At 43.4% G+C, this 25,419-nt stretch overlaps 2 protein-coding genes across 2 annotated transcripts in view; one reads left to right on the top strand and one right to left on the bottom strand.

The window, feature by feature from the left end:
• Nucleotides 1-13,905, top strand: CTNS (cystinosin, lysosomal cystine transporter). The gene is made up of 11 exons (XM_032785670.2): nt 1-202; nt 750-834; nt 2,467-2,545; nt 3,774-3,858; nt 3,976-4,079; nt 5,180-5,311; nt 9,652-9,751; nt 9,841-9,960; nt 10,852-11,022; nt 11,473-11,590; nt 12,016-13,905. The coding sequence occupies exons 1-11, from the start codon at nt 167-169 to the stop codon at nt 12,144-12,146; spliced, it is 1,161 nt and encodes a 386-aa protein (XP_032641561.1). The 5' UTR covers nt 1-166; the 3' UTR covers nt 12,147-13,905.
• Nucleotides 13,692-25,419, bottom strand: part of TAX1BP3 (Tax1 binding protein 3) — a 15,024-nt gene continuing 3,296 nt past the window's right edge. Inside the window, exons 2-4 of the mRNA XM_075059543.1 lie at nt 21,568-21,735; nt 20,936-21,013; nt 13,692-15,422 (exon numbers count right to left, since the gene is read on the bottom strand). Of these exons, the coding sequence (XP_074915644.1) occupies nt 15,285-15,422; nt 20,936-21,013; nt 21,568-21,735 (384 nt within the window). The 3' untranslated portion in view covers nt 13,692-15,284. The remainder of the gene's footprint in view (nt 15,423-20,935; nt 21,014-21,567; nt 21,736-25,419) is intronic.

Consider the following 25,419-nt stretch of genomic DNA (forward strand, 5'->3'; position numbering starts at 1 on the left):
GCGTGGCCATGGCGGCTGAGGGGGCGCGTTGGTGAGGGGGGACCATCCTGCGCCCCGGAGGTTCGAGCGGGGGGAGGGGGAGCGCGGGGGAGCGCAGCGGAGCCCCCTTCCCCCCGGCTCGGGTGCTGAGACACCCCTCCTGTGCCCCCTGCCTTCTGCTGCCTCCATGTGCCTTGGCTGGGGGGAGCAGAGCGCTGGGGAGGTGAGGAGATGTGGGGCGGGAAAAGGGAGGGCTCTAGGCTCAGGGGGCCCTGGGGTGGGTGTGGGGCTAGATAGGGTGGAGAGGGGAGTGGGGGAAGGGAGGGTTCTAGGCTCAGGTACCCTGGGCAGGGTGGGGGGTAGATAGGGTGGGGAGGAGGGGTGGTCTCTGGGCTCAAGTACCCTGGCCCCTGGGCTGGGGGGGGGAGTGGGGGAAGGGAGGGTTCTAGGCTCAGGTACCCTGGGCTGAGGGGGGCAGAAATGGTGATGCCAGGTGGGCACTGGGCATGGTGGTAAGTGGGAGCTTGGCACGATAGGTTCAAGGTGGCCCCAGCCCCAGGGATGGGTGGGGGCTAGGTGTGGAGGTGAAGGGGGAGTGCTGGACTGGCCATGGTGTGTGGGGAAGTGGGTTAATCATGGCCTTGGCAAGGTGATGGGCGAGATGAAGTGATGCAGGGCACAGTGGAAGAAAAGTGGTAGATGAGGCTGTGCTGCTGCTGTAATTATGCAGGAGCCTAAAAAAAAAAAAAGTCCTTTCATTTGCTTTGTAGTTGTCTGAAGTATATAGCATGATGAAGAAAAGATGGCTACTTCTCTCGGTGTTGTGTTTTTCACTCTCATTGCTAAAACTTTGTGGTAAGTGTCTTCCAAATTGGGAAGTTTACCTAGCTGTGCACCAGATCAGCAGTTGGTTATTCATTAGCTAAAATGACTGTCAATTAAAAGGGATTCTGTGATGAAAACCAAATATTCTCCTGTTAAAGGTGACCTGTGTGAAATTGTGGTGTGCTTATAAGGGTATTGGCTTGATGTAACAGCTTCTAACAAAGAATTGCTCCAGCTGTCATTGTCGTGTTGGGAACTTTCTTCCCTTGTATGCTATCTTCAGACTGTTTTGTGCTGACTTGTCACCACAAAGTGGGTCTTGTTTGGCTATTGATGTAAGTGACTAGGTCAGTAGGCTAGACTCTATAGGTTCAGTCCTCACTATATTGCAGTCAGGATCACCAAATTCATTCCTATCTATGCTAGATATTTTCTTTATAGTTGCCAGATGTGTCTGCAAGACAACCAGATTCAGTCACTTGCAATATATAGAATTTTAACAAAAAAACTCTAAAAATTGTATTTAAAATACCACTTTTCCCCCTTCTCTTCTGTTTAAGACAAGATGTCTTTATTCTTTGCTTTTATAAGCTTCTGATACTAGCAGGTATGTGTGGTGAGTTCCAGGTCAGGATTTAAGGCATATTTGTCAGAATTTGGGCACAGGAGTGGAAAACTGTCTGTGGGAGGCTGAGCCATACTGTGGCACTTGTTTGTATATGAAATGTAATCACACCCTATTCAGTTAAATAGTGTCTGACAAACAAGAAAAGCATAATCTTATTTCTAGCTGCCTTATATGAATATACCCTGAAAATCAATAGATTGTTGCATGGCACACACTTCAGTGGCAACAGTTTCAAGCACAATAGCAAGGTGTTGCCTGAGTACTGCAATAGCAGGATAATGAGCCGAATTTCTCGGCATTCTGCTGGGCTCATGTGGATCATGCAGCAATTTTAAGAGCTGCTTTAAAGAGTTCTGATTCTTACAGATAATTAGGATCCATTCCTGATCATAGCAAGAAATAACACTTAAATTAGCATTTTATAATTAGCTTAGAGTTTGAAGTATTTGTAACTAATTGCATGTGTATAATACCTATCTGCTCCACCGATACTGACTTGGACTGCTTATTCATTCCATGGGTGGCGAACAAGAGCCTACTTATTCACTGACACTTTAAAAACTCTTGCACCCCAATCTGGGTCTATGCCGGTTATGCAATATGTGTGTACTTTTTCCATCCTTGCAAACTATATCTGTAACCCCGAATAACCCAAGCCTGACCCCAGATGTACAGTACCTTCCCTCTCAACCTGTGTATATTTCATTTCAAACATTTATTTTAATAAAATTTTTAAATCTGTACTTGTTCCAGGAGATAATTGTTTGGCCCATTTACTGTTTTCAGTCTGCACTTTTCTCATTAATGTCTCAATTATTCAATCACTTGAAAAAGTGCTGATGCTTGCTTCTACACTGTTGATAGTCACAGCTGTCTGCCATTCTTACCTTCCTGCTATCCAACCCAATGAGCTTGTCTAACTGGTTTGTACTGTCAAATTGCTTTCTTCCGCCACACAGGAAAACAACTCATCTTTTCAGGAAGGAAATAATGCCTTTTGTAGAAGTCTACGCTTAATGTTTTTCTTTTTCCAGATGGAGCTATCATGCTGTCTGTCCCCGAAGTGGTTTCATTAGAAAATGGTAGCTTGACAAATGTCACCGTGATTCTAAGGTAAGGTTAGAACATCAGTTTCAGTTTCTCTTCTTAATTCTCTGCTTTTGTTACAAGCAGATACACCCATAGGCATCAGACCAGAACAGAGAATAGACAAGACTTGTTCAGATAACTAACTAGATTTGCAGGAAAGATGAGGTGGCTTTGTTCATTTAGGGCTGTGGTTTTAAACCTCTTCATTTGTGAGCGCCTAAAAAAATTAAAATGGAGGTGCATACCCCTTTGAAAATCTTAGACATAGTCTGCAGACCCCAGGGGTTTGTGGCCCAGAGGTTGAACACCACTGTTCTATGCTTATGACAACCTTTCATGGACCCTCTAGACATAGTCTGTGAACCCCCACCACTGGAGGGTTGAAAACCACTGATTTTGGGTGAGTTTCATCTGTGTCCAGTGTGTTAGTACAAGGCCACTGTTCCACTTAGTCTGTGATACATAGCCTTCATACTGGCCCTCATGGGGATGAAAATTCACCATTAGGTTCAAGCTCAGACAGTCTGTATTTTTGCATCAATAAGTTTGGCTAGATGCAAGATCCAATATCATGTGTCTGCCGTTGGGGTATTGAATTCTGCATTGGCAGGGAGATTGACTCAGTCTTTTCCCGCTTCAGTTACTATGAGCCTAACAAAAACATACTTCATGTACAAATGTATCTAGAAGGATGCTTAAATGTTTTATAAATTGAACAGCAGTTGCTGTTCCCAGCACAGAAGTGTAGCCACCTCAGAGCTGAAACACATACTGCATCTGTGGAGTAGATGTTTACTCTAGTGCAGTGCTCATTTTCTCAGTCTCTCACTATTAGTGAGACTTTTCCCAGGAATGGAAAGTCCTTCTCAATGTGAGATGACATGGGTTGGGGGAGGGAGGAAGACTTCAGACTGGAGTAGTGGGATGCTTACAAAGTGGGAGGAGGAATAGGGAAATATCAGACTTTTAAAGATGTTTATCCATCTTTCAAACCTCTGTTAGAATTGACTAGTGGCTGCACAAAGGGAGACTTACAAGTTCTGTCCAGTTCACATTCCGTTGTTGGTAAAGGACAGGATCTGTTTCTAGAGTATCATCATGTTGGTGCCATATGTGATTACTAAATGTAAATTGTATGTGGTCCCTCCAAAACAATATTGCCTGAGCTGCGTGGAATCAATTGTCCCAGGAGGCCTGAACCTCCTTTAACATGCGGATTTGTAGGCTTCATTTGACTTGTCTGTCTTCACAGTGCCCCATTAAATGAGACCTTGGTGATAACATTTAATGTCACATATTCATCAAAAAATGGAACCATTGTTGAACTACCTGATCAAGTGAGTAACAGAACTGACTTCAGACCTGATGCTAAAGCTTACAATTGGTCATAGTCTGACCTCACTTAAAAACACGTGAATAGTTATTACATGTAACCTTTTTTCCTCATCTGACAGGTAATATTGCCTACAGGTCTAAATAATTCAAGCTTTCAAGTGAAAGCTAAAGATGTTGGACAAGTTACAGTTTATCTTCATGCCAGTAATTCCAACCAAACTGGGTGAGTTAAACTGCAATTCAACCCGGGTCATGTGCAACTCCTTGGTATCCAAAGTAGTATAATCATTCCTCCTCCCCCTCACATCATTGCACAGTATCCTACTAATTACACTGCAAGTTCCCTTGATTAACAGTCAGTCGTCCCCCACCCCCCCAAATAAATAAGTGGTACTAGTAGCTTCTGTATCTTGTATGTATCTTGGAATCATGAAACCTAAAATCCTAGGCATTCATAGGTCAGGTTCAGGAGCATACTATAAATCCCACACAACGAAAGTCTCCAAGCATGCATAACACTACTCAAGCTGGATACCATTTGGCCCAAAACTCTGTGGGCTACTGCTTTATTGCTATGCCTATCTTGCTAACACACTTCCGAGTCTGAGAATCATATCCTTGAATGCTAACAAGCTGACTCTCCTCTGCACACCCACAGCTTTCACAAGACTTCAGTGCAAGCCACAAGTACTTAGCACATCCACAAAACTTCCTGGTTAAAGAGTCTCTTAAGGAATCATGTGTTCACAGGTGGAACTCTCTTCCTTGATATCAGAACAAACTGGTGAGATGGGGAATGCTGAGTTGCATTTGCTTATTGCTGTTAATACCACAGCTCTGCAGGATAATGCATGGTCTGTCACTTCCTCATTTCACTTCTGCTTTTAACTGTCTTGATCATGGCTATTGCTACCCACATCACAACATATCCAGGAACACAAGACAAGCTGGATCATAAGGCTTTGCTTGCCAAGCATGAAGAGTAAAACCTTGCTGTTGCCCAACAGTAACATACTAAAAGAAGTAGAAGCAAAGAGGAAGATGAAAGGCTTCAGAAGGCCTGTATAAGGGAGGGGAAAATATATGTCCAGATGGAGGAGGATTAAGGGTAGGCAAGACATCACTAGGATTTTTAGAAATCTTGGGAAGACCACAAGGGTGTGTGAAAAAGGGGAAGCTTTATTGCTTTATAAAACCCAACCTAAACTTTGAGTAACTGACTTGAGTTTCCTGCCCCACAAATTAGAATGAAGGAGAATGATCTATGGAAAAGTGCAGAGAATATATGGACTGTTTAAAAATTGAATACTAATTCCTTTGCAGTCCCAGGATTCGATTCCAAGTGATTCATAGTAACATAGTGAGGATTATAGACCAGGTGACTGGCTGGATCTATTTCTTTGCCTGGTCGATCTCCTTTTACCCTCAGGTTTTCGAAAACTGGCGACGAAAAAGGTAAGGAGACTAGCTGTGAAATGTGCCTGAATCTTGACCATTTGTAACATTGCTATGTGGACTGGTTTCTGATGGGGTAGGATGGGGATCTCTGATAACTCCCCTTTAATGTAGTTAGTTCCCATTAAATAAGAAAACCAAACCCCATTACTACAAGAGTCCATTAACATCGGTAATATAGCAGTGGAATTCATTAGAAATAAGTCTCTTGTTGCAAGCTCAAGTACCTTTTCTAGAAGGCTACTTTCTTAACAACTGTGAGTCAGAACCCCAAGGCACTGACCCTGCAGTTGGTTTTGCCCAAATGAACCACTGCAAAGTATCATTGAAGTCAGTGGGCAGCAGTGCACATGTGTAGCTTTGATTGCAGGATCAAGACCTAAGTCACTACAGATTTAAAAATCCCCACCCAAACAGAACAAATCACTGCTGGAGAAGTGACTCTCCCCACCCCCTCCTATCGCCCCTTGAGCACAATAATGGATTCTTCAGAGCTTAAGTATCAGAGGGGTAGCAGTGTTAGTCTGGATCTGTAAAAGCAGCAAAGAATCCTGTGGCATGCATCAGACGAAGTGGCTATTCACCCACGAAAGCTCATGCTCCAAAATGTCTGTTAGTCTATAAGCTGCCACAGGATTCTTTGCTGCTTTTTCAGATCTTAAATTCACCATCAGAGGGAGCCCATGTAGCCTCATGAGCATACTGGCAACTTTGTAGCAAAAAAATTTCAGTAATAGAGTTCAAAGAAAAATGCACTCACTAATACATATACCTCCCTGAGCAGACTCAGAGTCATAGGACTTTAAGGTCAGAAGAGACCATTATGATCATCTAGTCTGACCTCCTGCACGATGCAGGCCACAGAATCTCAGCCACTCACTCCTGTAACAAACCCCTAACCTATGTCTGAGTTATTGAAGTACTCAAATTGTGGTTTGAAGACCTCAAGTTGCAGAGAATCCTCCAGCAAGTGACCCATGCCCCATGCTGCAGAGGAAGGCAAAAAACTTCCAGGGCCTCTGCCAATCTGCCCTGGAGGAAAATTCCTTCCCGACCCCCCCAATGGCAATCAGTTAAATCCTGAGCATGTGGGCAGACTCACCAGTCGGCACCCAGGAAAGAATTCTCTGTAGGAGCTCAGGTCCCACCCCATCTAACACTGACTGGCCCTAAACTGGATACGTACTAGGGAGAGAAAAAGAGAGCTTCAAGACAGACGCTGCCTGGAGCTCTCATACTCAGTGGTCTGGGGCCACTGCTTTTTTCAGCCTAACCAAATTCCTAAGGAAGGATTTTCCAAATAAATCATGCAACTACACAGACAACTCCATTAAACTTCTCCATTAGTTTCTGCAGCATATCACCAAGCTCACTTTTAAGCAGTCACCAGAAGGTCGAAGCTAAGGTCCCACCCTGGTCAGATGCTGAGAGAAGTGGAGCACTCAGCTGCCAGTGACTGCAGTGTTAGTCCCCCAGGGAACTCCCAAGATTCACACACTGCCCACTTAGGGAATACGGAATTCAGATTCTCACACTGCCCAATTAAAAAAACCTCACAAGCAACCCATCTGCTGGCCCCAAACAGTGTCACATCTCCTGTTCTGGAGACAGGCACCTGACAGCAAGGGAACAAGGTATGCGCTACAGCAGAAATTAGTTTCTAGGACTTTATTTTAAACTCACTCTGTAAAGGCAGCTAATCAACATAAAACAAGAGGTCTTTAAGAAAAGAATCTTCCACAATCAATTTAAATAGAAGTTATTTTAGTAGAATTCACTAGCATTTCAGAAGTTTCACCCACCCTGTTCAGCACATTATTGTGTAAGTTCATCTCTATGGAAATTAGATCATGTCTTATGTATGTGTATGAGAGTAATTTCTCCTAATCACAATTCTGCTTAACTCCACAACTTCTCACCTGTTCAAATGAATAGTTATTCATAATTAAGGCTGCAAGTTTGTCACGGAAGTCATATTCTGTGACTTCTGCAGCAGCTGGTGCGCCTGACTCAGAGGCAGTTCAGGCAGCCCCTGCACCAAGTGTACTGGCCACTGCTAGGGCAGTCTTGGGGTCCCGGGAGCAGCAGAGTTTAGGTGTGGGAGGGAGCAGGAGATGGGGCACAGGACGGGGTGAGACGGGCTCAGGGTAGCGCTTACCTGGGTGGCTCCCTGGAAGTGGTGACATCGCCGTTGCTCGCTGCTAGATGGAGGCATGACCAGGCAGCTCTGTGAGCCAATGGGAGCTGCAGGGGCAGCGCCCTGGGCGGAGGAAGTGCACAGAACTGCCTGTCCACACCTGCACCTAGCAGTTTGGTGAGAGGGATATCGCTGCTTCGGGGGAGCCCCCAGGTAAGTGCTGCCCAGAGCCCATTTCACCCTATCCTGTGCCCCTGCCCCCTCCCTGATCCAGACTCTGCTGCTGCGGGGGGGATGGGAGAGCGCAGAGCCAGGAAGGGAGCCAGCCCCCGTGGGGGACCCGGGCTGCATGCTGCCCCTAAGTCTTAGTCATAGTATTTTTAATAATAATCATGGACAGGTCATGGGCCATGAGTTTTTGTTTACATCCATGACCAGTCCCTTACTTTTACTAAATACCTGTGACTAAAACTTAGCCTTATTCATGATATATCCTGTGGCAGCTAGAGACTGCAGCCCCATTCTACTAGCCACTGTACAATAGGTAAAACATAAAGTCTACTCCAGGGCAAAGAGTGGGGCTCTTTTGCATGTTAGACACCTAGAGTAATAGTTTCCTAAATGCCTAATTGACTTAAGAACCAAAGATCTATTTTCAAGTCACCCAAGTGCTTTTGTAAAATTTATCCCTAATCTCAATCACATCACTTTCAAGTGTTATGTGAATAAATGACTGGAAAGATAAGTGTGTTTAAAATATATATCAACCCACTCACACATACTGCAGTGGTGACATGGTTGTCCCTCCCATTCTGGGTCAGAGGAGGCCTTGCCATCTCTCTACATCAGGACCACTGCCTACTATCAGGGGGAACTAGCAGGCCAGGCATTAGCATCCTGACTGGTCAAACCGGGCAGAACTCTAGAGTCTAAGGACTCCTGGGCCCACAGGCAAGGGCCGGGCTAACCTGTCAGTCTAGCTTTGTCAGACAGGAGGCAAACATCTGCCAGCTGGGAGAGGTTGCCACCTCAGGGGGTAGGGAGACGCAGGCCCACTTGACTCCACTGGGTCCCAGCCGAGGGCCCTAACAATTGCAGAGTAGTCTCAGTGGGGAATTCAGCTGCAACACATTGACCATGTTTCAGACAGCAGTACAGCAGACTAGAGTCAGCTGCCCCTTGGCCACTTCCTCCCCTCAGGGTTACTTAGATCAAAGGAGTGTCCTCTGTCTCACCAGGTAGGTGGCCAGCAACAGTCCTGGTAGCTCCCCTGCAGACACAAGTTCCTTCACGAGCAGGATGTGTCTCTCCTTCTCAGTTTCAGACCCAACTGAGCTGGGGCTTTCCCTTTTATACTTCCTGTCCCATCTATCCACTTCCAGTGGGAAGGACAAGGTGGGTCTAGCTCCGCCCCCCTGAGCAGAGAGGGTGGTTCCTCCCCTTATGGCTTGGAGGGAGGCCACACAGCTTCACTACATGCACGCTCGTGCGCACACACTGTAGTGCAAGTGACTACATGTGAATTTCAGCCCTGGTGAACTTTCAATAGCACATGAATTGGAGGGAGAATGGAACTTTAAAGTGCATCCTCCCAGTGACCTTACACTAAACCATGATGTAAATGGCTGGTTGACAAGATTATTATTCCCCCCCAACCCCATGGTTGTAGAAGAGACTTTGTATTTGTAACCAATTAATTCAGAATCCATGCCTTTAACAATGATGAGTTATCTTGCCTCTGACTTGAGGTTCTTTCACTCAATGAGCGAACAAATGATTGTCTATAAAAGTTTAAAATTCTTACCTGGAATGGTGAGGATAGAACAGTGGGCAGCAGGAATGGACTCATTCTGATGTAATGCTTCTGGTTGTGGATCTAATTTAAAATGATACCTGATTCACTGCAGTTGTATGGAGTGGAGGCAAACAACATAGCAATATGAATTTTGAAAGTAAACTTTCTTGTAAACGCTATCAAAATATATAGTATGTATGCGGTGACGGTTGCCCCTCACACAAATGACTTCTTTTATAAAGCAGTATGGGCACCGTTTCTACTTGGGACAGTAAATGTAGGAAGCCCTTAAATAGGAACATTCTAGTGCCAGAAAGTCAGTCCCTGACGATGCTGCTCCACAAATGAATCTTTACATGTAAAGTGTGTGTTGTGGTTTTTTTGGTTTGTTTTTTCCCTCTTTCTTAGTGTTGTTGGACTAAGCTTTGACTACGTAGCATTAAACCTCACTGGCTTCATAGCATACAGCGTATTTAATGTAGGACTTTTCTGGATAGCCTACGTCAAGGTAAGTGCACTTCATTCTTTCAATGAAATATTTCATTACTTGTAGAACAATGTTATGATAGCTGACTTGCTTGGGATTTTAATTCTCAGGAGCAGTTCCTACACCAGTATCCCAATGGAGTGATCCCTGTGGACAGCAATGATGTCTTTTTCAGTCTCCATGCAGTAGCTTTAACTCTCTTTCTAATATTTCAGTGCTGTATATATGAGGTAGGTTTACCTATGATACTCTTATTCCAAATGAAGCCAAAACAGTTGATTATGTTTAAGCTTTGAGGCTAATTAATAGAATACCTAGCAATTATAGGGTTCTTCATTTTCACAGCACTCTACAAACATTAATTTTCAACATCCTTCTCAGATAGGCAAATACTATTGCCATTACAGGAGAAATGGGGGGCATGATTTCTATTACTCTTACAAAGCCATGCGGACTGACAGAATCTAGTTTAGAATTTGGGAGTTGTTCTGGGGTTCCACTTCCGTGCTCAGTTCACTGCCGTCCTGATTACAAAATGTGTGCAGATGGTGTTCACTTACCGGTTGTAAACATGCTCGGTGGAAAAAAATATTCATTACCTCTTCTGGGTTAACAAGCTGTGAAAGAGGGGCGTGTGTATGTGCGCTCCTTGCTCCCTCTGCCAGAATAAGATGTTTTTCATGAAAAGTCAGGGTGTGTGGTAAGAGTGACTTGGGCAGCTTCTCTGTGCCCTAATCACTGAACATCTCACAAATGCTATTATGAACATAAAGCCCCACAGATTGTCTTAATTTAGAGTTGAGTAATAAAACAAGTCCCAAAAATCTCCTGCAAAAACATTGCAGGAAGATTTTGACCCCTTCCTCCTGGATACTAACATTCTGAACAAGATTCCCATGGGAATTGGGCTCGGCAGTTGTACTGTTTTATCATAAACCTGTAGCAAGCTGCTATTAAGCTACTAAAACAATGTGGGGATACTTGAGAAGGGATCCATCTAGCCAGTTCTGCAATAGGCTTTGGTTGTATGTTATGCTCAGCATCGTGCATTCTGTGCTAACAGGTGGGAGGGAGCTGGGTATAATGAATTCTAAATGTGTATATAATCTCTCATTTTTCAGAGAGGTAGTCAAAGAGTATCCAGAGTTGCTATTGGGCTGCTTGTGATTGCGTGGATCTTCACATTTACCACCTTATCCGTGGCTGCAGCTGGAGAAATCACATGGCTACAGTTCTTATTTTTCTTTTCTTACATTAAACTGGGAATCACATTGATAAAATATTTTCCACAGGTAAAAATGGGCACTAATATCTCCTAACTCAAGTGGGTAGCAAGATGCCACATACTAATATAGGTGGCTACGTGGAAGAGCACTGTAGGTTCTTTAATATGTGGTGTATATGATTCTAGAAGGCTGACTATGCTATTTTAGAATTGTGATCAAAACAGATCACTTGACTGGCTTTTGTGCTGACTAAGCATGCAAGTAACTTTTTTTGCAATGTGTGAAAATTGTAATCTATTAAACCAGCGAGGCTCTTACAGCTGGGGTTGACTGAGGCATTGAAAGGTCAATCTGCTTATCTGATGTCAATAAGTGGAGAATTCTTCACTTTTGATGGGGTAGAATAAAAAGTTTTTTGTCGTTGTGTGACTGCTTGATCTGCAAAAATTTGCTTTTTATAAAGTATGCAGGATACTTAAATTCACTTTGTCTGATTCCCTTCTATGCCTCTTGTAGGCATACATGAATTTTCGGCGGAAGAGTACTGAAGGATGGAGCATTGGAAATGTGTTACTAGATTTTACTGGTGGAAGCTTCAGCCTCCTTCAGATGTTTTTACAGTCTTACAATAATGGTAAGCATGCAATTGAAGCCCCTTTTAGGGCCTACATTTTCCACTAAAGGAAAAACCTGCCACAAAGCACTTTCTACCAGTCCAGACCCACTTAAGGTCCTTCCCAAACCTAGGTGTCCTGCATGCAGCCATCAGTGCTGTAAAAATGTGGTAAAGGAGAAGTGTTTGTAAATCGCTTGCATTAGAAGACACAGTTGTTCTTTAACTATACAGCAGCAGAGAGTACCTTATTGCATTAACCTGGACAATGTAGTGAAATCAAACTATGATGATTAAGCTGTGCTGTTAAAAATAAACCATTTTAGTGTCAAACTTTAATGATTCTCATATACCCATAACTATATGGAATAACCAGCTTAAGTCTATTAAATCGGTTAATGTGAGTGACAATACAGCTTTTCAGACTACCTTATTTATTTTGACAGATGAATGGAAATTAATCTTTGGAGATCCAACTAAGTTTGGACTGGGCCTCTTCTCCATCATCTTTGACATAGTCTTCATCATCCAGCATTACTGTCTATATAGAACACAGGGATATGAGTCCCTGGACTAGGGCCCCACCTCAAATAGACACAATAGTATGGATTTATTGGCGTTACCTCTCTACTGGCTGAGGGATTTCCAGACTACTCACCAGGTACCAGCGTGACTAGTTCGAGTCATGCTGTTTATAATTCCTCTTCAGTATAGGACTGCAGTGAACTTTTGTTTGCTTAATGCCTTAATGGATATTCCATTATCCTACCCCTTGCAGCTGGACAAGATTTGCAACCCTGGAAGCTAATTCCGAGCTAGCCTAGTAATATGTGGCTGTCTTTGACCAATACAGCATTCTGTGGGGGGAGCAAGGAAACAGCTGGGCTTCCTTCAGCTGAAGGCCATTGGAGGGTGAAAAACCCAACCAGGTACCTTTTTTAAAGTAGTGACCAAGAAACAGGTTTTTTATGGAGTGGACAGTAGAATTTAACTGCGCTGCTGCCTTCATCTTCTCCCAAACCAAGTTGTAAGTGGAAGGCCGTGGCTCAAGAAGACTACTTGGTGGTAACTGTTACATGTAGGTACAGTGGGTTAATGAAGTCACTAACCAAAAAGCATGAAGACCAGACCAGCACTAAACAGACTTAATATCACAGCACATTCCTATGACTGTGTCAAGAGCTATAATTAAACACTTTAAAAAATGACTTAATGTGATCTCTGCGAGTGTGTATCACCAAGCACTTTCAGTAAAGGTACTAAATCTAGTGCTAAACTTCTGACTATTTACTGCACTAAGTTATTCACATTTGATTCCATTAAAGTGCCTAGTCTGTGCTGTTGAACAACTTGTATTTAAGTCTGATCCTACTGTTCAGTAGCCTAATGATTAAAACTTGTATTAGTCTTAGTGTTTCCTCCATTCTCCTGACTAATCTAGGCAGTAGCTGATAAGCACTTACGTGGCACCTCTTAGATAAAGATCAAGATTCCCTCGGCAAGGTAGGCATTTTATCACAGGTGGCTTGAGGGAAGTAAGGTCTTTAAGTAACAAGACCTAAACATAAGGGAATGCAGGAAGGTGGTGAATTGGGAATACAACTTAAGTATTGACTCTTGCTCTAGTGCTCTGAATTGCTTTCTCCAGCATCCATGCAAAGAACATAAGATATTTAATGTCCAACCATGGTTGGACATTCTTGCACTGTATAGCTTGGCACTATGCTGTCTTATCTTTGACGGGAGTAAGGAATAGAGTATAGTAAATGGGACTTAAACACAAGATTTAGAATCACTAATGTTCAGCTCTGATTACTTAGTCCTACAACCCTCCTGCCAGAGGGGAAAACAACTTTTTCTTCTGCACTGAAAAGTTTAAGATGGTAAAATTTCAGAAGAGAATGTACTCCTTCCCCAGAGATGCTCCAAGTTGTAAATGGGTGCAGAATTTGCTGACTGTCACTTCACTGTTGACCATATTACGCTGAGGAGAAGATATGCTAAACAGCTGTCTAAAAGCAGTCAGGCACCACTCAAGCTGTCCTAAATCAGAAGAACTGGAGGGGTAAGAAGCTTGCACAAAAAGGGTGTAAATACACAAGTTGTCCTCTTAATCAAGACAGTTTGTTAAATTCATTCTTTTTATTGTGTAAAATCAAGAGACCACAGTACAAATAGCAGTGTACTGTTCTACAGTAAACAAAAATAAGACCTATCTGTAAAGCTATTAAGATATTTACTACCACAGGATTTGTAATTTGAATGTCAAATTCCTTTTGGATTTTTTGTATTAGTGAATAAGAAACTGTATAAAAAGGCATCTGCTGGTATGTAAAGATACAGAGTGGAACATTCTTTGAGATGCATTTATCAAGTTTATAAAAATTAATTGAAGTCAGAACCTAAATGGCACTGCAGTAATAAGTTAGTCTACAACCTCTTCAGAGTTCTATTTACAATTTTTTAAACTAGTCTGAAGACAGTTGAAGTAAAGAGGTCATATACAGTGTCATTAAAACTAGTTCTGGAAGATGAAACTTTTTGGCTAATTGTAATTAAAGCTAGCCTGTATAATGCCTTAGTGTTAATGTGGTTCACTGAAGGGTATGAAACCCTTCAAGGATCTGTAAGACTTTCTGCAAAAGCTCCTACAAATCCATAGTTTAGCCTTTGTGAAGGATTTCTGTAGTGTAAGTTTGCCTACCACAGGTGCAGAGATAGGAATTTTGGTACAATAGATGTTTGCAAGCTCATTTGCACATTTCTACTTAATACAAGATTTAAATAAGTCTCCCCTTACAAAACAGACCAGCTGCCCCCCTTCTATTTGAAGATTCTCTCTGCTAAATGTGGAGTGAGGAAGAGACAGTGTCATGTATGTTCAGTAATGATAAAGGTTTCCATTTCTTTCCCACTTACAGTATTTTTTAAAACAAGCCCTAGAGTTAGTTATAGCATGTTAAAGCTGGCATTGTTCCCAAGTATTTTATTACAAAATCCCACAGCTTCCATTATTTTATGCACCAACTGCTAGTTCAAACTTGCATCCCTTTTATGAAGAGCTGCTTGGTGAAGCAGACTAAAATCTTGCAGTGAACTATCCCTCAAGCACTGCAAAATATTCTGCTTAACATTTGCTAGCACATGTTAAGAGTAGTGTAGATGTCCTTACTCAGCATTGGACCTTCTACAAACTCACTTAAAAACCTGAGCCAGAACTAGCAAGGGATAATCTAACCCTTAACATTTGATTTTCAAAGTTTAGAGTAAAAACACTACCTCCTCTCCCCACTGTTAATCATTCACTCCTTACCAGCATCAGCAAGCAGAGCTTTAAAAGCTAAGCAATGGGGAACTCTTGCACTATAGGAGAATCATCTCCCACTAAGTTAATTGCATTTTTCCACCATTTCTTCCCTAAGAAAAGTATTTAGTGTTTTGCATCTTGTTCTTTATATAATGTCTTCCCCTGTCGCTGTTACAGCTTTGCATACATAGTAGGGTAAGGTACTGTTTGATGCAGCATGTGCTACTGGAAGCCTTTCTGAAAGAGAAACTGCTGCTGAAGTGTCTAGAATTTACTATTCTCAATTTAGAGTAAAAATGGTGCATGTTTTACCTTGTTAGGCAGCTCTAGTACTTGCTTCCTTAGAACAAAGGAGTGTCACTCTATAGATCCCTCCCTCTGCCCCCCTCCCCCAAGCCTACTGCATAATTAGGACATCATGGACTGCTGAACAGCCTTCTGCAGAGAATGTCTGGTCACCAGGAGCCGTACCACTTCTTCATTCCTCTTTGTCAGTCTCTTCCTCGCTTGGTCATGAGTTACCATTGTCATGTCCCACCCGTTCACCTACAACAGAAGTTTTCAGGAAACTATTGTCAGTGGAGCTAGCCTGGGTAAGGTGACAGATTAGCAAGCTTGGGCCTATCACACTGTCTTGGCACTAGTGGGTTAAATCAAGACAGGGTGAACTTTCAGATTCAAAGGTTTTGTTTTGGAGAAGTACCAGACAACTTAAGAGCTGCTAGTACAACATACCTACCTGCAGGAGTCCTGAACTGAACAGCACCCACTCACTTCACTACAGCAGGGACACTTGTATGTGAACAGTTTTTTTCCTTGGATAACATTTCTGCTGGCTCTCAGGTGAGTTCCCTCATTGCCAAACTGAGGGAGGGTCTGGTGTGGGTTTCTCATCTGCTCTTGCTGAAGCTGCTACACTTACTATGCAATTATTTAAGTGGGCCACAGCTAGCACTAGGACTGCTGTATAGCCCAGTGGCTTGAGTTCTCCCCCAGGCTGTATGAGAGTTAGATTCAATTCCCCCTCTGCCTGCTCACTGGAGTATAGGCTATACTGATTGGTGGTGGTAGGGGGGGTTTGCCTCATTCTTACCAGTTGGAGCTGTTCCCCTTTACTTAAATAGCATTTGGGCTGGGCCAGGCCAGGCGTTAGAATCACTCCCTAGTCCAATGGTTGGATACTGCCTAGAAGGTGGGGGATTCTGGTTCAAATCCTGGTTGTGCCTGTTAAAGAGATTTGCAGGGGGATTCCCAGCCTTCCAGATCACACCTGAGCAAGGGGGAAGCTCCCTGTTTGAATCCCCTGGCTTTCTTTGGAGGACTCTTGTCCTTGAGAAGGGCAGGGTGTTTGAACAGGGACACACCCCTGGAGTTACCAGGAAGGTAGGAGGCCCTAGTCCAAATCAATTCACAGAGCAAGGGTTGTGGTCTGGGGTCTCTTGGCCCCTAAGTGAGTAACCTAGCAACTGAGAATGAAGGAGTGGATTGAGTTTTATACAGATCAATTTTAATTTAAAAGTAGAACATTAGGTAGCAAAGCTCCCCAGACACAGCCCAGACTTGAACCCCACTCTCCTTCATTCTAGGCACCTACCCTAACCCCTGCACCACAGAGGACTCTGCTACATTGTCTTGCTTTAGCCCAATTAATAAGTGGAATCGCTTCAAGAATAAGGACTTAAGGGATTCCACATGAGGCTCATTCCTGGCTCAGGACTTCAGGCCTAGTCTCCTAGTCCAGCCTAGTACCTACCCACTACCCTACAGAGGGCTTCTTACAGCACATCTTTGCTTTGGCCTAATTAACATCTAATTAAGTAGAACAGCTTCAAGAGGCCAAACTGAGCAACCCTCCTAGCAAGATACCTCATAGCCCAGCTTTTAGGGCAGTTACTTATATGGCAGGGATAAGTACTCAAATCCTCTCTCAGGAGACAAAGTGAGACTTGACCCAGACTCTTCTCACACCCTGGGTGAGCTTATACACCAGTGGATGGGTTAAGTGATTGTTATTGTCTCTGTGACCTAATTATTATTTAATTAACGTGGAAGAGCTTCAACAAGAGAAAATGAACAATGGACATCAGACTGTCCCTTAGTGCAGCAATTAGGGCTCTCACTTGGAAGATAGCAATTGCCTGTTCAAATCCCCTCTCATGAGGCACAAGGGGGAATTGACCCAGAGTCTACTATAGAACTTCTGGAGGATGGCTAATGTAACACCGATTTTTTTAAAAGGCTCCAGAGGTAAGCCTGGCAAGCCTAACTTCAGTCCTGGGCAAACTGGTTGAAACTACAGTAAGACACAGAATTATCAGACACAGCTGAACAGGATTTGTTGGGTCTGAGTCAACATAGCTTTTGTAGAGGGAAATCATGCCTCACCAATCTATAGGAATTCTTTGAGGGGGGTCAAAGGACAAGGAGGATTCAGCATATATAATGTACTTAGATTGTCACAAGATCGCACACCAAAGGCTCTTAAGCAAAGTAAGTAGTCATGGGGTAAGAGGGAAGGTCCTCTCATGGATCAGTAAGTGGTTAAAAGACCAGAAACAAGGGGTAGGAATAAATGGTCAGTTTTCAGATTGGAGAGAAGTAAATAGTGGTGTCCCCAGGGTTTGAACAGGGATCAGTCCTATTCAACATTCATAAATGAGCTGGAAAAAGGGGTGAGAGAGTAAAGTGGCAAAACTTGCAGATGATACAAAACTACTTAACTATCTTAAGTCCAAAGCAGTCTGCAACTAGACAAAGGGATCTCACAAAACTAGTGACTGGGCAACAAAATGGCAGATGAAATTCAGTGGTGATAACTGCAAAGTAATGTACATTGAAAAACAATCCCAACTATGCATATAAAATGGTCTAAATTAGCTTTTACAACTCAAGACAGATCTTGGAGTCATTATAGATAGGTCTCTGAAAATATCCACTCAATGTGCAGCAGCAGTCAAAAAAAGCTAACAATGGTGCAAATTGTAAGGGATAGATGATATTTTCTGTCTTATCTTTATATAAATTCACAGTATACCCACATATTGAGTACCACATGAAGATGTGATCACCCCTTCTCAAAAAAAGATATTGGAATTGAGAAAGAGGCAAAACTTAGGGGTATGGAACATATGAGGAGAGATTAGTAAGACTGGGACTTTTGAGCTTAGAAAAGAGATGACTAAAGGTGGACATGATGGAAGTCTATAAAATCATGATTGGTGTGGCAAAAGCAAATAAAGAAGTGTTATTTACTCCTTCCCAAATGAGAACTAGGTCACCAAATGAAAATAGGCAACAGGTTTAAAAACAAACAGAAGGCAGTATTTCTTCATACAACACACAGTTAATCTGTGGAACTCTTTGCCAGAGGATGTTGTGAAGGCCAAGACTATAACAGGGTTCAAAAAAAGAACTAGATAAATGCAGAGGACAAGTCCATCAATGGTTATTAGCCAGGATGGGCAGGGACAGTGTTCCTACCTTCATTTGCCAAAAGCTAGGAAGGGGTGACAGGAGGTATCACTTGATCATTACCTGTTCATTCCCTCTGGGGCACCTGGCATTGGCTACTGTCAGAAGATAGGATACTGGGCTAGATGGACCTTTGATCTGACCCATACGACCGTTCTTACGTAACCACTGGGCTAACAGTCACAAGGGAGAGCTACCTCACCTCTCAGAGCACTTGAGCAATGGCAGCTCACTGTTCAAATCCCATCTCATCAGGAGGAAACTGACCCAGGCTTGCCCCTATCCCAGGTAAGTACCCTGACCATGGAGCTAAAGGGAAGCCAGCTCCTCCCAGCCTGCCATGTGTGGCCTTAGCCAGTCCCTGAGCAGGCCTACCAGACTGAGTCCCACCAGGAAGACAGGCAAGGCCTGTGTGCACCTGCTCCAGTTACCTACAACATGAGCAGTTTTGAGCGCAAAGAGCTGAACCACTGAGTCACCCATCAAAGATGATCTGATAGTCTAGGCCCGGGGCAGTCCATAGGCAGACTGCAGGCCAAATCCAGACCACCAGACACTGTTGAACAAACGTTAAATCTTTATTTACTTTATTTTCTCTCAAGTCTGGAGCTTGACAAAAATATGACTACCCCTGGTCTAGGAAGTAGCTGTATCTCTGCCTGTTGATGGCTTTATAAATTAGGACCATTACCTCTCTGGTTAGGTCAGGTTTGTCCATGCTGTGAATTCCAGGTAACGAAGAACCAAGTAGTAGCTGAATCAAGAGTCCTTGCTCATTATCACTAGCAAGATTTGAAAGTAGATAACTACAATCCAAGCCAACTGCTGTTTTTTAGTCAACAGATCTCACTGGTGTCTTTATTGTATTGGGGTAAGCAGCAACCATCCCTGGATCATATGGTTGAGTTGTTTGCCAAGAACAAAACAAATGAGAAACTGCCAACAGTAGCCTCTTCAGGTAGTACCCGAAACATGCCACTGATCAGTCAGACATACGGAATCATGCTACAGTTCAGTATCTTTGTGTGTCCCCTGTCAGCACCGGATGGGTGATAGGTAACACGGGACATCTTGTTCCTAACACAATGGTCCAGCTGGCTGCTCCAGCAGCCAGCTTCACCTTTATGCAGTGTAGCTGTGTGAGTACCTGTGCAACAAGGAGATGCAAATGCTGCAGGGAACATTTGGTGTGCTTGATGCATGCAGCTGTGACAGCAACAAGTGCAGCGACGGAGCACTGAACACAGAGACAGGTTCTGAGGGGCAGCAGAAATCTCTCTTTTGTCAGTTAAAATGGCCCAAAGGGGCATTGCATTAGATCTCAAGTAGCTCATAGTTGTATGTAGGGGTTACATTCGAGTACTAGTTTGATATTCATACAAGATATTCTACAGCCCAGCTACTGAGTCCTTACTGCTATATAAGTAGTGTACATGTATTGTCATTGTATTCAGTGACAGTAAGAAGATAATTATAGTTGTATGTGCTTGTTTAGCTTAATGTCTCCAGCTGAGCAGAGTGGAAAATATATGCTTTATACTTAAGGGGTAGAGGTCTTATCTACACAACTTCATAAACATAGCAGACAAAAAACTCTTCTCAAATGAGTCTTTTCTACAAATATTATGGAGGTATTACGTGGTACGAACAAGCTCATACTGTCATGTGACTACAGACTTCTGTTTTAACTAAAAGGGAAGTAGTACAGGAAAATGCATAAACTATACACAGGGACTAAATATTTCCCAAAAACTTTCCACACAGGACTACTGAGTACACATTTGCATTATCATCAATTGTATTTAGAAGTTTTCTGCCAATTTTATTAAAAGTAGATTATGATTCTACAAGTAAAGGCCCTTTTTGTCATTTTATCAGTTTTTCAATTTGGATACTCCATAACATTTAGACAGATACAAAACACCCTCATGATGAGGGCTGCATCTACATCCCCCAGGAATGACCTGGGTATGTGCCTAACATGGTAGCAATGACATTTTTCTACCTGCTGGGTTACCCTGAGTACCCCAGATGGATCCAGGCTGGTACACTAGGAGAAGGCCAGCCCCACAAAGGCATGTGTCAATGTGCTTCCTCAGGATCTGCCTCAAGTGCTGGTATTGCAGAATGGTTGCCAGGCACTACTTTCAGAGCTTTGAGGTTCGCAAGAGTTTATGACCATTCAAGGCCATGTGCTCAGTTGTGACTTATCTGCATTACTGTGTGTTGCTCACCATGAACTAAAGAGACTCCACTCTCCTGCAGGGGGGCATTCATGTTGGCAGTTAGAGCCAGAAGCCTCTTGTCAGGAGATAAGGAAGCTTTTCCAGACAGATTTCCAAGACCATCCACATGGGAAGGCAGTGATCTTTTATAAGCTTCCCTGGATAGCACATACAGCAGTGGGACAACAAGCCGGTGAAACAGTCAAGAATAGAGCAAGTGGATGGGATTCACCATCACCCTCCCCCCTACCTCTGAAGTAGCCTGGAAAGCAGTGCTCCCTAGGGAGCTTCTGGTTTGGGATTGTCCTGTATTGGCTGCATCCAGGCATTCCAGTATGTTCCTCTTCCCACCGTTGAATTTACCTGCATTATCTTGTCTCCAACCTGGAGTCCGGCAACTTCTGCTGGGCCTCCTTCTGTCACTCTTGTTACATAGATACCCTGTAAGAGTCATATTTTAGTTATTCCAGTTGGAACGGTTACAAATGCACACAAGGCAATAACCTTTATTTAGCAGCATCTTAAAAATGGATTCCATTTAAAAACAAGTCTGATATTTGAAAACAGACAAGTTACACAAGAGCCCAAATGCAGCAGCAACACAAGTTGATGACACTGACTAAGTGGGAAGGGAGTATAATGTGAACCAATTAGACTGAGGGAAGACCAGGCATAGACCTACAAAAAGTGGATGCACCTCACTGAATTCAAGGTGAGTTGAGGGTACTCAGCTTCTGACTGGGAGATCTTAATAAATAAAATAATAATTGGAGATATATCTATCCTAGAGCTGGAAGGGTCCTTGAAAGGTCACTGGAGTCCAGTCCCCTGCCTTCACTAGCAGGATCAAGTACTGATTTTTGCATCAGATCCCTAAGTGGCCCCCTCAAGGATTGAACTCACAACCCTGGGTTTACCAGGACAATGCTCAAACCACTGAGCTATCCCCGACCCACCCACTGAACTTAATTATTTAAGTTCAAAAGGCATCTGACCTTGTCAGTTTTATCTTCAGAGAAAGGATTCTGAGCAGGGTCCTGATCAATTCCACCTCCAATACTGAATCCAAGAATTAGATTTTCACCTTGCCGGAGTTTATGGATTTCAACTCTTTGCTGAAAGAGATGGGAGGGAAAAAAGGTGTAGGATTCACATTCCTTTCTCTACTCCAGCCAGAGTAGATTAAGTTTAGCTTTATTACGTGTAACTATCTCTGAAGACAGGGCAACAGATTTTGTTCAGTGAGCTACTGCATAACTTCTAGACAAAGGGAGCAAATAAGATAGTTTACAAATGAAGGCCATATCACAAGCATGTTTTTTATATTTAAACAAGAGCAGGGACAATGAGCAGGGATCTCTGGATCTAAAACCCACTGGTGGATGAAAGCATTTGGTGTCTATCCCAAAGAGACAAACAAACTTAACTTTGACAACAGCTGTTTGTTTTAATTGATTCTGTTTAAAAAGTCATTAAGATGAACCATTTCTGCCCTTCAGCAGTAACTGAGCAGCATTTTTTGTCCTTGTTAGCAAACCACAACAGAAATAAGCATCTCCAAAAATATTCCTAAAGGACTTGCCACTTAAGCATCTAAAGAAGTTTAACCTCTATCTCTACTACCACAATTGAAATGGAGGGAGGGACAGCACCAAAAGCAGTAAAATTATACTAGAGATCAGTTTCCTTCAAGCCAGTAAAATGCAAGTGTCAATAACGAGCAGTCTCTCTAACCCAAGCATCTTATTTTGTTTTGTCCATGGAAAAACTATGAGTTCCTTCTTAGCTCTCTGCCAATGGGAGTATGCATCCTACTATTGTCATTCACAGAATATCAGGGTTGGAAGGGACCTCAGGAGGTCATCTAGTCCAACCCCCTGCTCAAAGCAAGACCGATCCTCAACAGATAATGGGGCAGAGACTTCTGTTGTCTGCAACAAGTTCACAAAACTTAAGATACTCTGAGTATAGGTCACTAACTCAGCTGAAGAGAGTCCAACTACCAAAGGGTTCACAAGACCAGCTGTAAAGTTGCCCCAGCTTCAAGAGTACTAAAAAAGCCTTGATAAGAAGGTTTGGACTCCAAGAGATTTTAAAACTTTGTATGAGTAACAGCAGAGGAGCTCTTAGTGACAGAGATATGAAGGAGAGTCATGATCTCACCCAGAACCCTGTTTAGCTGGGGCCTCTTTGAAAAGGAAGTTTAGTCTTTCCTCTTGAATTAGGCCCAGATCCCCCCAGGCTACAAACTGCTCTGGCAAACACAAATGATTTGCGCAGCTTTTGCTGCATGACCTACTTTCACCAAAATTATGAGATTTATTATACACATCACCAGGAAGCCTGGTTTGAGTGGGATTGGTAATTCAAAGTGAGTTGCTTTGCAAACTTCTTTCATCAAGGAAAGTAGCTCACATTACTATCTTAGAACATTTTAATTTAATGGAATCAAGTGTGACCAACTACAGTTACTCTATAGTAACAGAACTCTTAACTATAGTATTGCAAACCCCCAGATTACAGATAAAACAAGGATTTAATTCTCAAAAGCTTGCTTAGCATCTCATTTTCACAAGGGATATAGTTAAGTACAAAATTAATTTTTTTAATCTACTTCACAAGACTAGAATAGCTAAAGCAGATGCCACTCCAACCTTTTAAAGAGCACCAAGCAGCACTGTCTAGTGGAGGACACAGAATAGTCAGTAAGTTCTGTCATACTACCAGAGTGATGCTTTGTACTAAGAGATTAGAAACTGTTTTCCCCTGCTCAGGGGAAGGTTTTTCCCAGTGAGATACTCCAAAATGTAACCACCCTATCTCCTCTAGGTACAGATTGGGTATGGTAACTAGCTTTCCCTTCTGATAGTGACTCTTGGAAAGAAAGCATGGTAGAAGGCAAAATTACAGGCTACATTTAAGATTTTGAAGGAAGTTTTTCTTCCCTCAAGTTTGCGTGGCTGTCTTTTTCCACTCATCAGAATGTTTCCCTGGGTCAAGTGAGCCCATTTGGAACACAAGAGGGAAGTGTTTGTAACTTAGCCAAGTAAACAGTCATATTTTAATTGAAGAGTGAGACTCAGATGAGCTCATTGGAAATACTGACAACTTCTACAGACAAACTAAAAATTGCACATAGTATAATAAGAGACAGACAAGGAACAGACTCCAGGCTGGCAGCCAAACAAGTGGATGGCAGCAGATTTTATATCTTTGTATGTTGTCTTCAACACTAGAATTGGCTCGGAGGCAGGCTGTTGAGAACAAGGCTTAACAGCGTGCAGTCACATAGCAATTTTATCAAGTGCGGGGGGAGGGGGGTTTAAGGCACCACAACTTTAGCTGAACAAGGACATTCTTGGTTTTGTTTTGTTAACTGGTGATACTGAGATTCCAGTTCAAGAAAACCTATGCTCCTTGAGCAGCATGGCGTGCAGGGTTTTCACCCATGGGAAAAGTGGCCCATTGTAATTTGTGCACCATCATCTTCTATCCCAGGAGGCACCTTAACAGAAGGCAACATCTGCCAAGCTAAAGAGTGAGCACTCTCCATCAAGAGCAAAATGGTTTTAAAAAACCCACACTGTTAGAGAGGTCTGACATCTGAGTGAAGTCCTCTGATAAGTGGCAAGCTGACTATGCTACTATGCCTCTTAAATCAAAGCACTACACATACCATGATCCCAATTTTGTGCTCAGTTAGGCTCCCTGGCATAGCAGGGAGATGTCAGAAATTTGACTTCTTTTGACAGTCACTTGATTGGACAGATAGTGTGCACCACACTGATATGTGGCAAATTTTCACCTCTACACTTATATGGTAAATTTTGCTGGTTTATTTTCTACTGAGAAGGGTTGATTCTGGAGTCAAATCAGCCCCCATCCACCCTGCACTGGCATACGTTAGTGGCAGAACTCACACCAGCTCACCGTATATAGCCTCTAGTTCTTTGTTCTTATCTTACTGTCAGAGACTTTGTACAAAAGAGGTTATTTTTTCATCCCCTCCACTGTAGCTACTGAAAAGTGACCTGCATGCCTGCAGTCCTGTGCTCATCAGAAACATAACCATAGGGAACTAGTGGAGCCAGCATAATCCAGTGGACCTGGGAGACAGGACAGCTAGCTTTTGTTCCCTGCTCTACCACTGACTCACTATATGATCTTGGGCAAGTCAGATCACATCTGTACTTCAGTTTTCCTATGTGTACAGAGGAAATAACGATACTGAGCAGTCTTCAATCTTTGGATGAAAGTGGTAAGAAAAATGGTATAGCCTAGTGTATATTTGTAGTAAAATCCTTAATTAAAAAAAACACAATAAGAGGAGCTAATTCACCCAATCCTTCCCCCCCACCCCAAATGAATTAGTTTGACCTTTCCATTCCCCCTACCAGCCCCTTTTGGGGAAACAGGCACAGAGCAGTGAAGTGACTTGCTCCATGTCACCCAGCAGGCAAGTGGCAGAGTCAGAACGGACCTCAGCTCTACGGCCGGGCCCAGTGCCGGGCCCGTACAGCGCCCCAGGAATGGGTTTAACAGTTCAAACCTCCGCATGGGCGCTCACTTCACTTCAGCTTACGCCTGTTCTCAGGCGGTTTAAGCTAAACAAGGCCCTGGGAAGAGACAGGGTGTCCACCCCGGCCTCTGCCCCGGTTGAGCGCAGGACCTGTTCACACGCCAGCGGCACCGCTTTCAACACCGCCGCCCCGGGGGGGGGGGTCCTGGGAGCAGAGCACGCCCAGGGAGGCGGGAATAAGCGCTGACACGACCGTCCCGCCGCACTGAGAGCGCCTGGCGGCGCCGCCCCGGCCCCAGCCCGGACCCCGCTCCCCGAGCGCGCCCAG

Source organism: Chelonoidis abingdonii, chromosome 20 (genome assembly GCF_003597395.2).
Source record: "Chelonoidis abingdonii isolate Lonesome George chromosome 20, CheloAbing_2.0, whole genome shotgun sequence".
In the NCBI taxonomy this organism is placed as follows: Eukaryota; Metazoa; Chordata; order Testudines; family Testudinidae; genus Chelonoidis; species Chelonoidis abingdonii.